Source organism: Pelodiscus sinensis, chromosome 5, assembly GCF_049634645.1.
Source record: "Pelodiscus sinensis isolate JC-2024 chromosome 5, ASM4963464v1, whole genome shotgun sequence".
NCBI classification, from domain to species: Eukaryota; Metazoa; Chordata; order Testudines; family Trionychidae; genus Pelodiscus; species Pelodiscus sinensis.
Genome location: NC_134715.1, coordinates 37,331,078 through 37,345,169, shown reverse-complemented (window position 1 = coordinate 37,345,169; position 14,092 = coordinate 37,331,078). Strand labels below are relative to the sequence as shown.

The following is a 14,092-nucleotide window of genomic DNA, read 5'->3' as shown; positions in this document are numbered from 1 at the left end:
CTGGGTGCTTGCTGCCTGTCCCACGCAGGCTCCTGGTGATGCAGAAGTGAGGAGGAGGCTTCTCCTCCTCCTCACACTCAACCAACTGAGGGCTTCTAACAGCAATCGCAGCCCCGCCTCCCAGCTGGGACTCCCAGCTGCTCCCCCCCCCCCGCCCACGCCAGGATTCCGGTGCGCAGCCAGAAAAATCAGAAAATACTGGACATTGCACATGTCAGATATTTTCTGATTTTTTTTCTGGACAAAGCGTGCAAATACCGGACACCTGGCAACCCTATTTATGGCCAGGAGAGAGAGTGCAAAAACAAGGGAGCGTGTCAGAGCAAGCTGAGGGTGCCGGAACTTGGAGGTTGGGGAGGGAAGTGATGGGATTGGGATGGGGGAGGTCTGGGCATATGGGGGCAATATTACCTGGCTTCTTGCCCCTTTGCAGCAACAGCTGCAGCGACACTGCCGCAGCCACGGAGTCCTGGAGCCCGGAGACATCGCTGCTGCAGCCACACAGTCCAAGGGCTGGCCCTGAGGCACCGCGGCCACAGGCCATCCCAGAGGCTTAAGGCACTGCTGCCATGGTCACAAAAGAATACCTGCCTCGTGCAATTTCTTTTTAATACTCCACATTGAAAAGTATGACTCTATATATCATTCAAAATCTGCACTGAATACAGAAAATTGTTCATTTTCTCATGGGTGTTTCTATGTTGTTCTCATTATGCTGCTACACAAACGTTAATGAATTTATCTCTGTAACAATCTGAGATCAAGACACATTCATATTTCTATTTTACAACTCAGAAACTGAAGCACAAGATAAGCTTAAAATTATCCATTAATTCCGAGTGCCCAATATGAGACACCTCTGGCCTGATTTTTCAGAGTACCTGGCACTATATAGAAAATATATTCAAAGTACCGCTCCAATCAACTTCATTTGCAGTTGTGAATGCTTTGCATACCCACAAATCTGGCAGCAGTAGTTATCTCACAACGGGCATCCAGGAAATGAGGAACAAACAATTAATGGCCAGCTAAGAACATTGGTTTAAGTAACTTGCCCGTCAAAACAGAAGAATACAGTGATGCAGGCAGGAGTAGAGTCAAATTCAACATTACTTCCAATGCATTCAGCTGCCTTAATCATAAGGCCATCCCTAATCCTACAATCCTTAGGCTCATTTACCACACTTTTTGTGGCTTCTGCAACAAATAAGTTAAAAAAAATCTTTCAAACAACTATATTCACGACACTGTCCTGATTCATTGGCATTGCCATAGCATTATCCATCCATCTGTCCTGTATGCTGACACTTTTGAAATATTCATCCTGAGGCAGACAACAGGCATAGAAAATTTCAGCCCAAACTTCTGAAATCTGACAAAGTTATAAGCAACTGAGAATTGGGTCTCACAGATAAGGTTTACTAACACTTAAGATGAAGTTGCAGTGGCCATTCATTAGATAAGGCTGAAGTCAGTGATGCATTATAAATCTCCTTTTCAAGTCCCAGTTCTAGTTTCCTCAAAAATAAACCCCCACTACATTTTCCAATAACAAGTGTCATCCCAGAATAAAATTATCTAGGAAGTTTGGAGGGGAGAGATAAGGAGAAAGAATCAGAATACGTTCTAAAGTTATGTTTGCTAAAAAATATCTGTCGTTGACTTTTCACGAAGTTCTTAATATTTTGGGGCTCCCATCTCCAAAATGCCTTGGTCTACAAATCCCACATGTTGTTTTGTTGGCCTTGCCAAACAGTGGTTCCTTTGAGTGCCAATGTGCTTTTTTTTAATGCAACCAGGGACTGGAGAGTGGAAGAAGAGAAACTAACAACAGATAAAAAACCTATTAAATAGAAAGTACTTGTGATGAGCTGTCCTAATGTAGGCAAGAAAGGAGTTGACTATGGACTCATTAAAACAAGTTATAAGAATAAGCAGCAAAAAAAATATGTTTTCTACCTCTTTCCCTTCAGGGGAACACGGGGTTCTGGGACCCTGCCTATACAAGGATGCAAGAGTTTATTGTCCAACTGACTTATCTTACATATGAAGAAATACTATGGCACTTATAGCGTAATTCATGCACATAAAATTTTACTTACCTTTAAAGACACCCTAGTATTGCATGTGGTTGGAACAAAGTCAGTGAAAGGCAGAGAGAAAATAATATTTAAGGTTTCCCCACAGGCTGCCAGATAAACTAAAGAAGAGAAAAGAAAAATAATTCAAATAAAAATTATTTTAAATTAAATGTCAATTATAAGCAATAAGTTGTATCTATTTTTAAGTTAGTTCTCCTTCATGGGAATATCTCCCCTATTAGACAAGTTTTCTTGCAAATGTGTGGGTGAGAATTAAGGAACAGCTGTTATAGAACCCATATGATAAAGGAAATGGCAATTTTAAACTTTCACACATGCAGAATAAATTGTGAATCCATTTTTGGAAGCTTGTACTCTTCATTATTGTGTCTAAAGAAGACCATTCCAGTTACTTAAGCAAATTTATCCATTCAGAATGAAATCACAATTAGAAAGATCCAAAATGTCACATCTAATACCTCATGACTTTTTGGTTTAATACATAGTCAAACTGCTAACACTTGTAAACATGTGCCAAGTCCTTTAGATAAGTACTGAATTTCCTCATAATTTATCCAGTGAGTTTTTTACTTTTTGCTTTCATTCTTTACTCCAGAGGATGTGAGGGATATTCCCACACTCAAGGCATTCTTTTTAGATGACAAATTTGAGGAAATGTCTTATAATGAGGAATCAAAAGAGGAGGTTTTGAAACAAATGTGTAAGTCAAAACTGTAATAAGTCATTCACACAAGCATTCTTATCGAACTCAAATGAAATTACGACTGGAAGATAACTAATGTGAAACCAATTTATTTTTTTTTTAATCTCAGAGATAATATCAATTACAGGCCAAAAAGTCTAACTTTACTATACTTTAAATCAGTTTGCCTGGCACTAAAATACAGAATTATTAGACATAGATAAATATGACTTGTTAAGGAAAGTCAACACAGTTTTTAAAAGGGAAGCCTATGCCTCAAACTATAAATTCTTTGAGTAGTTCACCAAACATGTGGACAAGGGTAAGTCAGTGGATACAGTGTATGGAGTCTTTCAGAAAGTCTCTGATAAAGTCCCTCACCAAAGCCTCTTATGAAAACCAAAACAAAATCATGGGATGAAAGAAGGTTCTCTCATGGATTGGTAACTGGTTAAAACACAAAAAATAATGGTACATATAAATGGTCAGTTTTCAGAATGAAAAGAGGGTAAATAGCTATATGCCTCTGTGCGGTTCAACATACTGTATTCATAAATGATCTGGGAAAAGGGTTAGCCAGTGAGGTACCAGAATTTGCAGATGATACAAAATTACTCAAGATAATTAAGTTCAAAGCAGAAAGTGAAGAGCTACAAAGGGATCTCACAAACTGGGTGTTCTGGGCAACAAAATAGTAGATGAAATTCAGTGCTGACAAATAAAAAGTAATGCACCAAGTAAAACATTATCCCAACTGTACATACAAAATGATGGGGTCTAAATTAGCTATTACCACTTAAGAAAGAGATCTTGGGAGTCATTGTGGATAGTTTTCTGAAAACATCTGTTCAATGTGCAGTGGCAGTAAAAAAAAAAAAAAAAAGCCTAGCAGAATATTAGGAAAACTAGCTAAAAAAGAAAATATCATAAAGCCTCATAATTCCACTACATAAATCCATGGTACACCCACATCTTGACTACTCAGTGCCGTTCTAGTCACTGAAAAAACATACATTAGAATTGGAAAAGGTTCAGAGAAGGGCAACAAAAATGATTTAAAATATGGTACAGCTCTGTCCAAGAGGAGATTAAAAAGATTTGGACTTCTCAGCTTGGAAAAGAGATGACTATACAGGGAGATGATAAAGATCTGTGAAATCATGAATGGTATGAAGGAAATAGAGGAATGTTTTTTGCTCTTCGCTGTAACAATAACTAGAGGTCACTGTTTAAAATTAATAGACAACAGGTTTAAAACAAACAAAAGGAAGTACTCTCTACACAACACACAATCCATCTGTGGGCCCACTGCCAGGGGATGTTGTGAAGTCCAAAACTACAGCAGGGCTCAAAAAAAGAATCAGGTAAGTTCATGCATTATAGGTCCAACAATGGCTATTAGCCAGGATTGTTAGGAATTCAATCTCATGCTCTGGGTGTGGCTAGCCTCTAATTGCCAGACCTGGGAGTAACAACAGGGGATAGATCACTCAATGATTGCCTATTCTGTTAATTCCCTGAATCACCTGGCACTGGGCACTGTCAAACCAGAAGACACTAAGCAGACTGCCCAGTATAGCCATTCTTATGTACTTATGTTCTCTGCAATTATATTATGGGTCTTCGCCAGCAATTCCCCTTTCACACTGAAGCAATGCAACATTATTGGAGCGTTCATTATTGTAATATCTGGGAGTCAAGAGCTTTTGCTATTTTAAAAAGTGTTCTAAAATACACTTTTTATAGTAGTTTTAATATTACAATTGTGGCCTCTCTCTAGTTTTGATTAGAATAGGAGGTAGAAATTTCTAATGTATGAGGCTAAAAAAATTTAAGTATTTGTGAATGTACATTTAATGTAAGTTAATTGAAAAACAATGAAAACTTGATGGCTGCAGGAGGCAGTAATGCAGCAGACTGTGATGTTATTAAAGTCTCTGTGGCTGTCAGATACTGAAGGGCCTTCAAAAATAAAAATAAAGTATCAGTGAAGAGGATCCTCAGAAATTTGTAGAAAATGGATCCTAATCTTTCAATAACTGTTGTTCTTCGAGGTGTGTTTTACAAATCCATTCCACTGTAGTTACCTGTGGTCTCCACTGCACATCTGTCAGAATTTTTTCCCTTAGATATGTATGGGCAGTATGAATTCCCCCAACTGCCTCACACACCATGGGCAGGTATAAAGAGCCAAGCTGACTCAAACCCCCTATAGTTTTATCCTACAGAAAACACTCAGAGAAAAGGTGGTGCAGGGAGAATTGTGTTGCATATATCTCAAAGAACTACAGTTACAGAAAGCTAGTTTTTCTTACACTGATGGCTAATGTCTATTCCACTGCAGGAAACTCACAAGCTGTCTCAACTGGAGTCTATTTGAACAGCGACGTGTCCAAATTTAGCATCATCTTTAGATTGATGAGAGACAACACAGTGAGAAGGAAAAGTGTAGCTTTGCAAATGTCTAATATGGGCACATTAACCAGAAACGATGCAGAGGTCACTTGAATGACCCAGTACAGCTTGATGTTGGCCAACTTTAAAAAATAATGAAAAAATGCTTTGCATAGAAATAGGACTGCTCTTCATTCTGCCTACAAATACAATGAAAAAAGGAGACATAGCACTGAAAGATTTAATCCATTCCAGATTAAAGCCAGTGTTGGGTAACTTGCAGCTTGCAGGTCACATGCGTCCCATTAGGGTTTTATGAGCAATCTACAGAGGTGAAGATGCTGACACATTGGGACCTTGGGTGCTAGTACCAGCAGCACTGGGGGTATTTCTACACTACAGCGTTATTTCGAAATATCTTATTTCAAAATAGTTAATTCGAAATAAGCTATTTTGAAATAACGCGTCTACACACAAAATGCATTTCGAAATAGCACGTCTACACTGAGTGGACTCTGAATTGCATTTAACCAGGTCCGGCAGGACATCAGGTCAGGAGTTACTTTGTGGGGCTGCTGCCTGAGGCTATCTGAGGCCTGTGCTTAAAGGGACCACCCCTCCGGACAGCCGGTTCTCAGCTTTCCCTGCTTGCTTGCCTATCTCGATGAGGAACAGCAAAGCATTTTGTCTCTGTGTGCTCTGGTTGCCCTTACTTGGGACACCACAGAACTCTGCAACATGGAGCCAGAGCTGCCCCTGGGCACTCTGGTGCTTCTCATGGACGCATTGCTGCGAGCCTGACTGCACTTGCTGCAGGCTGCCATCCGGGAGCTGTCAGTATCCAGGAGGCCCTGTGAGAGAGCTTCCACCCTGAGGAGCACTAAGAGCCTCCCTGGTCTGCCCCACTGAGGGCTTGTGCCTCATTCCTTCCTTACATCTTTCCACTTACCCATCCTAATCCCCCTTCCTGCTGTCAAATAAAATACACGTATTTTCATGAACACCAACTCTCTTTATTTAACAAAACTGGGGGGTAGGGAATGAAACTCTGGTGAGAGTGGGGAAAGGAGGCAGGAGAGGGGAGAAGAGAGGGTGGGAGAGGGGAGGGGGAAACCTGGGAGGAGGGAGCTGGAAGGGGAAGCAAGGGAAAGAAGGGGGAGGGGAAGCTCGGGATTCAGGGGTGGGGGTCTCGCCGGACCAACTGTCATACAAATCTGCTCCTGGGTTCACATGTGGCCTTTGGTGGCCAGGCTGGCAGCTCTCCTGCCATAGATGGCCGCATTCCTCTGTCTAGTGCGGAGATCATGAATGTTGGGGGCATCCCTCCCAAACCTGTATAAGGTCCATGATCTCCACCCTAGACCAGGAAGGCACCCGCCTTCTTCGGGCCTTGGCAGGCTCCTGGGAGCTGGCAGACTGCTCTTGGAGAGCAGTGGAGGACTGGCTGCCAGTGGCTTGATGGTTCATGTTTTGGGACCACTGGGTCAGGGGCAGTGACTGCTGGCTCTGGGCTGGCAGGCTTGGAGCTGGCACAGGCATTGTGGCCAGAGTCAACCCCTTTAAGGGCTCCGGGGAAGGGGGGAGGGAGAGGAGTGTTCTTGGTTGAGGCTGGAGTGGCCACCAGGTCACCCTGGGAAGGCTGGAGGCCCCCTATTTCGATATAAGTGTCTACAAAGCACTTATTTCGAAATAGCAGTTTCGAATTTGGCGTTATTCTTCATGGAATGAGGCTTACCAAATTCGAAATAAGCGCTCTGAAGGAGGAATACCGGCTAATTTGAGTTAGGGCTTTAAATCGGAATCCTGTTTCACTGCCGTATGTAGACACAGGCAGTTACTTCAGGCTAATCAATTTCTAAAATGGTGACCGGCTGGAAACATGCAAATCAAGCACGGGATATTTAAATCCTGGGCTTGATTTGCAATTTCGGTCTCCTTCATTAGCCTCCCTAGATCCATCTAGGGGGCTAGTGTAGACTTACCCTTGCAGACTCTAATGTTTCAGGAATAGGTGGCACTGAGAAGACATTCTGCAGTACCAAAATGCAAATGTGAATGCAATGCCAATGAAGGTACTTCTGGAGAAGGCCTATACTAGGATCTGGAGTCAAATTCCCAGGTTTAGCAGTTTGCTCTGGACAATGTCTCTGGCAACACTCATCTGTCTTTCAGGACCACTAGCACCAAAGGTGCTCAGTATCTAGACCACGGTAGTCAGCTCAGATGGAAGATGTAGCACCAATTCCACCAGCAAATATTTAAACTAGCTGCCCTTTTTTGAGCAGGGCTTGCAGCCCTTACAAATGCCACATTTGCCACTCATGTGATCCTTCCCGCAAGCACTGAAAGCAGCTGGGGTGAGGGTTACTCTTAGGCATTGCTTTACCACACATGTGACAGTGCTTAAAACCCAGAGAGTGAGACTTATCACCAATACTGGGATCGTTAACCAGACTGGCTATCAGATTATACAAAATTATTATTCACCAACCACTACAACGGTACTGTTTACAGGTTTGAATCAAGACTTGCAGAAGCAAAGACAGAGAACTTTAACATCTGTCATGAGCAGTAGAAAGGAACAGAGGGGCTTGGAGATGGCTCAGACCTTTATGCCTGCACATGGTGCTCTAGCGGCAGCAGAGGGCTCTTGTGCTGCCCCACAAGAAAAAATTCTGATAGTTGTGCAATGACACACAGACACCCCTATAGTGGAATGGACATGTGGAATCATTCAAATAACTGCTTTATTTCAGAGTGTGTGAGGTTTTTCTGTAGCAAGTATGTGAAAAAACTTATTTCTTAGCAAAAAAAAAAAAAAAAAAAAAGGTACCTAATGAAAACTAGAATGTTTATTACCTCTCAACAGGTGCCTATACATTAGATAAAACAGGTATTGTGATTTTTTTGTAATGTTATAAACAATGTCTTCAGAAGAATCACTCACCATTTTCCTGCTGTTTGGTGGAACAGTCAATCCAGTTGTGTTGATTTGCTGCCCAAATCATTTCAAATTGATGAAACATTACTTTAAAATTCCATATATAGGGAACAAATGAGAAAATATCTGGAGCATTATCACTGGACCAGTCTTGAATCAAATCTAAAATTATATAAAATAAAAAGGACAAAATAATAGCAATATATCAGATTAAACTAATTTGGAGAAGTCTTTTAAAAAGCAACTAGGCCAGTTCTGACTTCAGGGAACTATGCCAATTTACACCCAACCACTGAGAAATGAACTACTAAATTTCAGCATTTTTATACCTTTCTAGTCAAAAGAAGAGTTACCTCAGTCTACCAAAATGTTGCCTTAAATCATATTAATGAATAAATGCAAATGTAATTTAATGAATAAATGCAATAACCACACGAGACAAGAAATATGATTTTGAATTCTGACTTACTGAGCATTAAGCTCAAAAGTTCAGATTAAGCTACGTGCACTAATATGACAGAGCAACAAATACACAGGATTACAAGATGTTTCTGTTGATTTACGTAAAACCAGAAAATAGGAATATAAAGGACATCATTAAAATATCTAAGTTAATTTACTTTCTGAATATTCACTGTTTTAAACTTCTTTAAATTTACTCAAAGAAAGATGTTTTAATGGGATGTCATTATTTTATCACTTCTGATTCTGTTTTAAATATGAAAGAACTACATCAGGAGCCCAATCTCTCAAGGAGTTTACAGTCAACCAGAAATGCAGGATTTCAAAGTGCCTTTGAATGGCCTCACATTCAGTAAATGTGGTATAGTCAGGGATGTCTCAATGGTGTGCAGCGTCTGGAGCACCCTCCCTCCCATGCCTCAGGGCAACTTCCCCTACCGCAGCTTCCTTCTCCCACTCCTGCTCTAGCCCTTCCCAAAACCTCATCCTCTTACTCCCTCCCCTGAACAACATGGCCCAGGGGATTACAGAGAGATTGGTGCAGCGGCAGCAGATAGGGTTGCCAGGTGGTTTAACCAAAAATACCAAACACCTCCCCGCCAGAAAAACCCCCCACACTTTGGGGAAAAAATTCTTTGATAAAAAAAGGGGGAGACCAAAGTTGTTGAACAAAAAAAAGTAAAAAAAAAACAAACAAAAAAAACCCAGCATGGCCCCTTTAAGAAATGCTTTTGAGGCTTTTTGGCCCTAATAGGTTGCCGGCAGCTGTCCGTCATCTTGTCTTCCTGCTCCAGGCCAGACAGTTCCCCTGCAGAACCAGTAAGCACCCGGTATTTTCACCTCCTGGCCGGGAAAAAAACAGAAAATACCGGACATTTTAGGTGTTAGGTATTTTCTGACTTTTTTTTTTTTAACCGGACAGGAGGCGAAAATACCAGACACCTGGCAACCCTAGCAACAGAGTACGCTTCCCTCTCGCACACCATGCAGGTAGCAGAAGCTGAAGCAGACTGGCAGCCTGCTCCACCCCACTGTACCACCCTCCTGGCCTGTTGTGCCTCACTTTTCTGCGGCAACAGGTGCTGGAGTACTCTGCTTCCCGTCACTGCTGAGAAGCCATGCTCAGTGGGCTGGGAAAGGGTGGCAGGGCAGACTGGAGCAGAGACTCTGGCCCATGTTGTCTCTGTGTGGTGAATGTGGTAGTGGAGGAAAGGCAGCCCCTGCTGCCACCACACCAGGACCTCGTAATCCTCCAGGTCCCTCCTGTCCATAGGACAATTGGGACAGCCGCCACGGGGCCCCCAAAAGCCCAAGGCCTGGTGCTGTGCCCCAATTCATCTTACAGACAAAATGGCTATGAGTATAGTATATAGGCCTTGACAGTTTTCCTATCACAAGGATTCTAAATTATAATCAAGATCTTGGGTAGGAGATTATTTTCTCGCAAGACTGATCAGCCACATGAAGATCACAGATAATCCATGAAGCTGAAATTAGCCAGCCAAAAAATTCCTGAATGCACCATACTAACTGGTCAACCTGTCACTTAGGTCAGCAATATTAAACTAAAAAAAAAAAATCTTAAAACTTACGATCAACACAGATCAGTATATTTTGTTTTTGGCAAAAAAAGTTATTTTTCACTGTGACTAGTCAACAATACAAAGACAACATAATTGAAATCCGGTTAAAGGAAATAAAACCTTGGGATTTTTCATACCTCAACATTATTCACCATTTTAGACAAACCTAATAACCACATGGTCTGTAAGACCATCTGCTCTTGCATTAAAAGGAACATTATTGTAACCTCTAACATATTTTGGAAAACAACAAGACAAAGAAGAAACATTTTGCCTCATATATTTATGTTCCACAAGTTAAATATTTAGATACTAATCAAATAACGAACTTACCTGCAAAGAAGTTTTTTTGAGCAAAGATAAAGTGATAGGTTGCTTTATAAACCTCAACTTCACACTGCCATGTCTGTGGCATGTTCCAAATTCGGGGATAGTTGGCATTAATATGAAACTGTGAACAAAACACTAAAGCATCAGTATTAGCTTAAAACAGGGCAATGAGGAAACAATGCTGACATGAAGGGTGAACCAGGCACATTTTGGTGAATAATTAAAACCATTTTCCTGCTGGGATGAACAGAAGGCTTCTGCAGTTTAATCTCTTTCTCCGTGCCTGAAGGTCAATTGTCACTTTATTCATTTGTTTGAAAACTTCTATTATGAATATCTCAGATTATACTGGAGATTTGACATCTGCTGGTACAACAGTTATGCTGAGTGCCTTATAATTTAAACTTTCATATGAAATTTCCACCTTCCTCAGACTACCACAAACTTATCATCTAAATAAACAAAATTTAAACCAAATAATCTTTGTACTGTTATAGTTATTAAGTGTCTATAAGGTCATTCAGGGAAAGAGAGGAAGCTTTTTCACAACTAGTGCATATGCATTTCAATAGAATTTAACTGGAATTCAATTGCTGAATTTCATGAAGTACTAAATGCACAAATAAAAAAGGTAATCCATCATAAAGTGTATTTGTCATACTTAAGCAATGTAGTTGCAGTATGTCTACACTGCAACACTATATCAAAATAACTAGCACTATTCCGAAATAACTTTTGTCTATACAGCAGGTAATTATTTTGAAATGGTGTCAAAATACTGTCAAAATGGAGGACTTATTACTCTGACCCCTGTAACCCTCATTGTACAAGGAATAAGCGAAGTCAGAGGAAGAGTGTTCTATTTCGAAATAAGTGCTGTGAAGACGCTCCCTATTTCAATATAAGCTATTTTGAAATAAGATACACAATTGACGTAGCTCAATTTGCATAGTTTATTTCTAGTTAAGCCCTGCAGTATCCCTAAAACACAACCTAAATATCTAAAATACTACACAGTATACTAGCTAATGTATGGCAGTATATTTTGCAGGAGAAATGTCTTAGTAATTCAAGATCTCATTACAACATGCTACTATTAAATCTTTGCTGAGCAACCCAGAATAGACTGTTTATAAATTATGTTATGCCTATAAACTAGGTGAGATTAACAAACTCAGATTTTCACAGATTAGGGCCTTTAGGGATTGTAAAATTAATGTTTAACTTTACACACTCAAGTAACTTCAGTAGGGTAATTCAACATGCATAAAGTTACTTGTGCATAATTCTTTGGAGGACTGGAATCTTAAAGTATATACAAATGCCCCAATCATTGCACTGTTTTGTATATTTGCACAACATTTATAGCAGCCATATAAAATATTTTTATTGAACTAAATGGACACCAGAGACATTTGCACCTCTGTGCATAATGATGCTTTGTTAGTGTAGACTTACAGCTAGCATTTCTGCTTCCAGAAGTGTTCGGTATTGCATACTGCTGGTGGCATCAACGTGTAAAAGCTGTCCTTTAATTGCAGGGGAGTAGCCTAGCAGACAGAACAAATAATGGTCACCTACTGGCTTTTCTTATGCAACAATTATGTCTGAATTAGAGTAAAGAAGCAAGAATTAAACAAATGCAAATATTTCATAAATAAACATTAGGAGGTGCAAAACACAATATGAGAAGAAGCAATAGTATGACGCTCCAGTTCAGTCCTTTCTTATTTGGAGGAAAGAGGCTTAAAACAAAGCAGATGTGGATTCTGGCTGGTCCAGAAAAGGCTACTGTTGGGCTCTGGATACCAGGCTTCAATCTGCAACTCTGTTGCAGCCTGTGTGTGAGACCTTGGGCAAGTCCCCTTAGCTTCTCCATAGCTCAGTTATCCATTTGTAAAATGTGGATAACAGCACATCCCTCCCTCATAGATATCTCTGTGAAGGTACACATATTAAAGGCTGCATAGTGCTCAGATACTATGTGATAGTGACAATATATATGTATGACAGACATAAAAGACAGAGAAAGATAGGAAAAGCAATGACGGACTTCAAAAGAAAGCTGCATCCACCACTCCTTATATGTGGGGTAAATATAAGACAAACAGTCAAAAGTAAGTAAAAAGCACATCAGCATATTAAACATAGGGTTAAACAAGAGTTAAACCTGTATCTTTAAAGAACTTTCAGATCCTGTAAAGAAAGGCACTATGAAAGTTAGTATTGCTCCTTTACATAGAAATGTAGGTCCTTTGTAGCCATAAGAGGAAAAGAGTTTAGGATATCCACAGTCCTATGAATTAATAAGAATGTAAAATAAAAATCCTCAAACTTACCATTTTCACTGACTGTCATGGGAATATTTATTTCCAAATACGAGCCTGCTCCAACATTTACATGTACAGCATTTGTTTCCTATACCAATCAAAGAAGTGGGGGAAAAAAAGTTTAAATACTATTTCCCTCCCAATCTTCAGCCCAATGTGTATCATGTCTCTAGCCATCATTATTCATATTTAAATTGTCAGGATTAAAAAAAGGCTCTAGTTAACTGTAATCTACCTTAGACTAAAAATGAACTAAATAGTAATGAGGTATCTACAAACAATTATGTTAAAAGGAAAATATTTTCAATTTCTCAAGTAAAAATAGTACTGAGTTAGGGCCATGAAAATATGGCATCGCATAGCCTGACCTAATGAATAATGGGACAGAAAAGTAGGCCATATTCCTGCAATTACTGCACCTCTTCAGTTGTGAAAGCATTTCAGTGTTCAGGATATGCATATGGAAAGGAGGGGCAAGTAATTCCTGCCATTAACTAGACCCAGCAATTAGCATTAAATTACTCATCTTTACCCACAATCCTTTAGAAACAAGCTCTCAAACATTAGAAACCCCATAATAATGTAAGACTGCGGAGGAGAAATTTAATGGAGTTACCCATCTCCTAGCTGGGAATATCCTGTGTAGATTATGATATGGTTTTAATGATTAAAATACATGAGAAATCAAGATACTGAGAATAAGTTAATATTTACAACCAGAAAATATTTAGCTGAAAGAGAAACTGGTGAGAATGAAAGGAGATTATAGTTCCATTTCTATTCTAATTTGCATTATTCTACACAGAATCCAGGATGATCCCAAAAGAAAAATAACATTTAAATATCTCTTGCAACCCACTCATACAAATGAAAACATGAAGTAACAAAAAGCCGAACAACCTAATCACAGTAAGTTCTAAGAATCAGAGTCATCTCACAAATTTCTTTCTAACCATCTTGTCATTATTTACCCTGTTTTTGGTAAAAAGCAAGTCAATAGTGGCATCTGCAATGATATTCATCCGCAACTCAAAAGCAAGGATCTGTCTTGGTTTGCCAGGCTGTGCAATTTCTGAGACTTTCATAATCTGGTAATCTGGTGGGAAAAAAAATTTCCACAAACAGTCCCTAGAAAACAAGAAGAGTAATATAATTATTCCTATGGAAAGAAACATTTGACTCATCTACACATTTCTTTGCCATCAGCCCATGTAATTGAATTAGGTTCTAGGAAAGTCAATGGGGAAGGGAAGTTGAAGGGAAAAAAT

General features: G+C 39.8%; 1 protein-coding gene across 14 annotated transcripts in view; it reads right to left on the bottom strand.

The window, feature by feature from the left end:
- The window catches only part of BLTP1 (bridge-like lipid transfer protein family member 1), a 224,149-nt gene that overhangs the window by 152,813 nt on the left and 57,244 nt on the right, over positions 1–14,092 (bottom strand). For all 14 annotated transcript variants that reach the window (XM_075929828.1, XM_075929829.1, XM_075929830.1 and 11 more), the window contains exons 11-16: positions 13,796–13,952; positions 12,834–12,912; positions 11,953–12,044; positions 10,498–10,615; positions 8,126–8,281; positions 2,103–2,200 (exon numbers count right to left, since the gene is read on the bottom strand). In XM_075929828.1, coding sequence (XP_075785943.1) covers positions 2,103–2,200; positions 8,126–8,281; positions 10,498–10,615; positions 11,953–12,044; positions 12,834–12,912; positions 13,796–13,952 — 700 coding nt within the window. The remainder of the gene's footprint in view (positions 1–2,102; positions 2,201–8,125; positions 8,282–10,497; positions 10,616–11,952; positions 12,045–12,833; positions 12,913–13,795; positions 13,953–14,092) is intronic.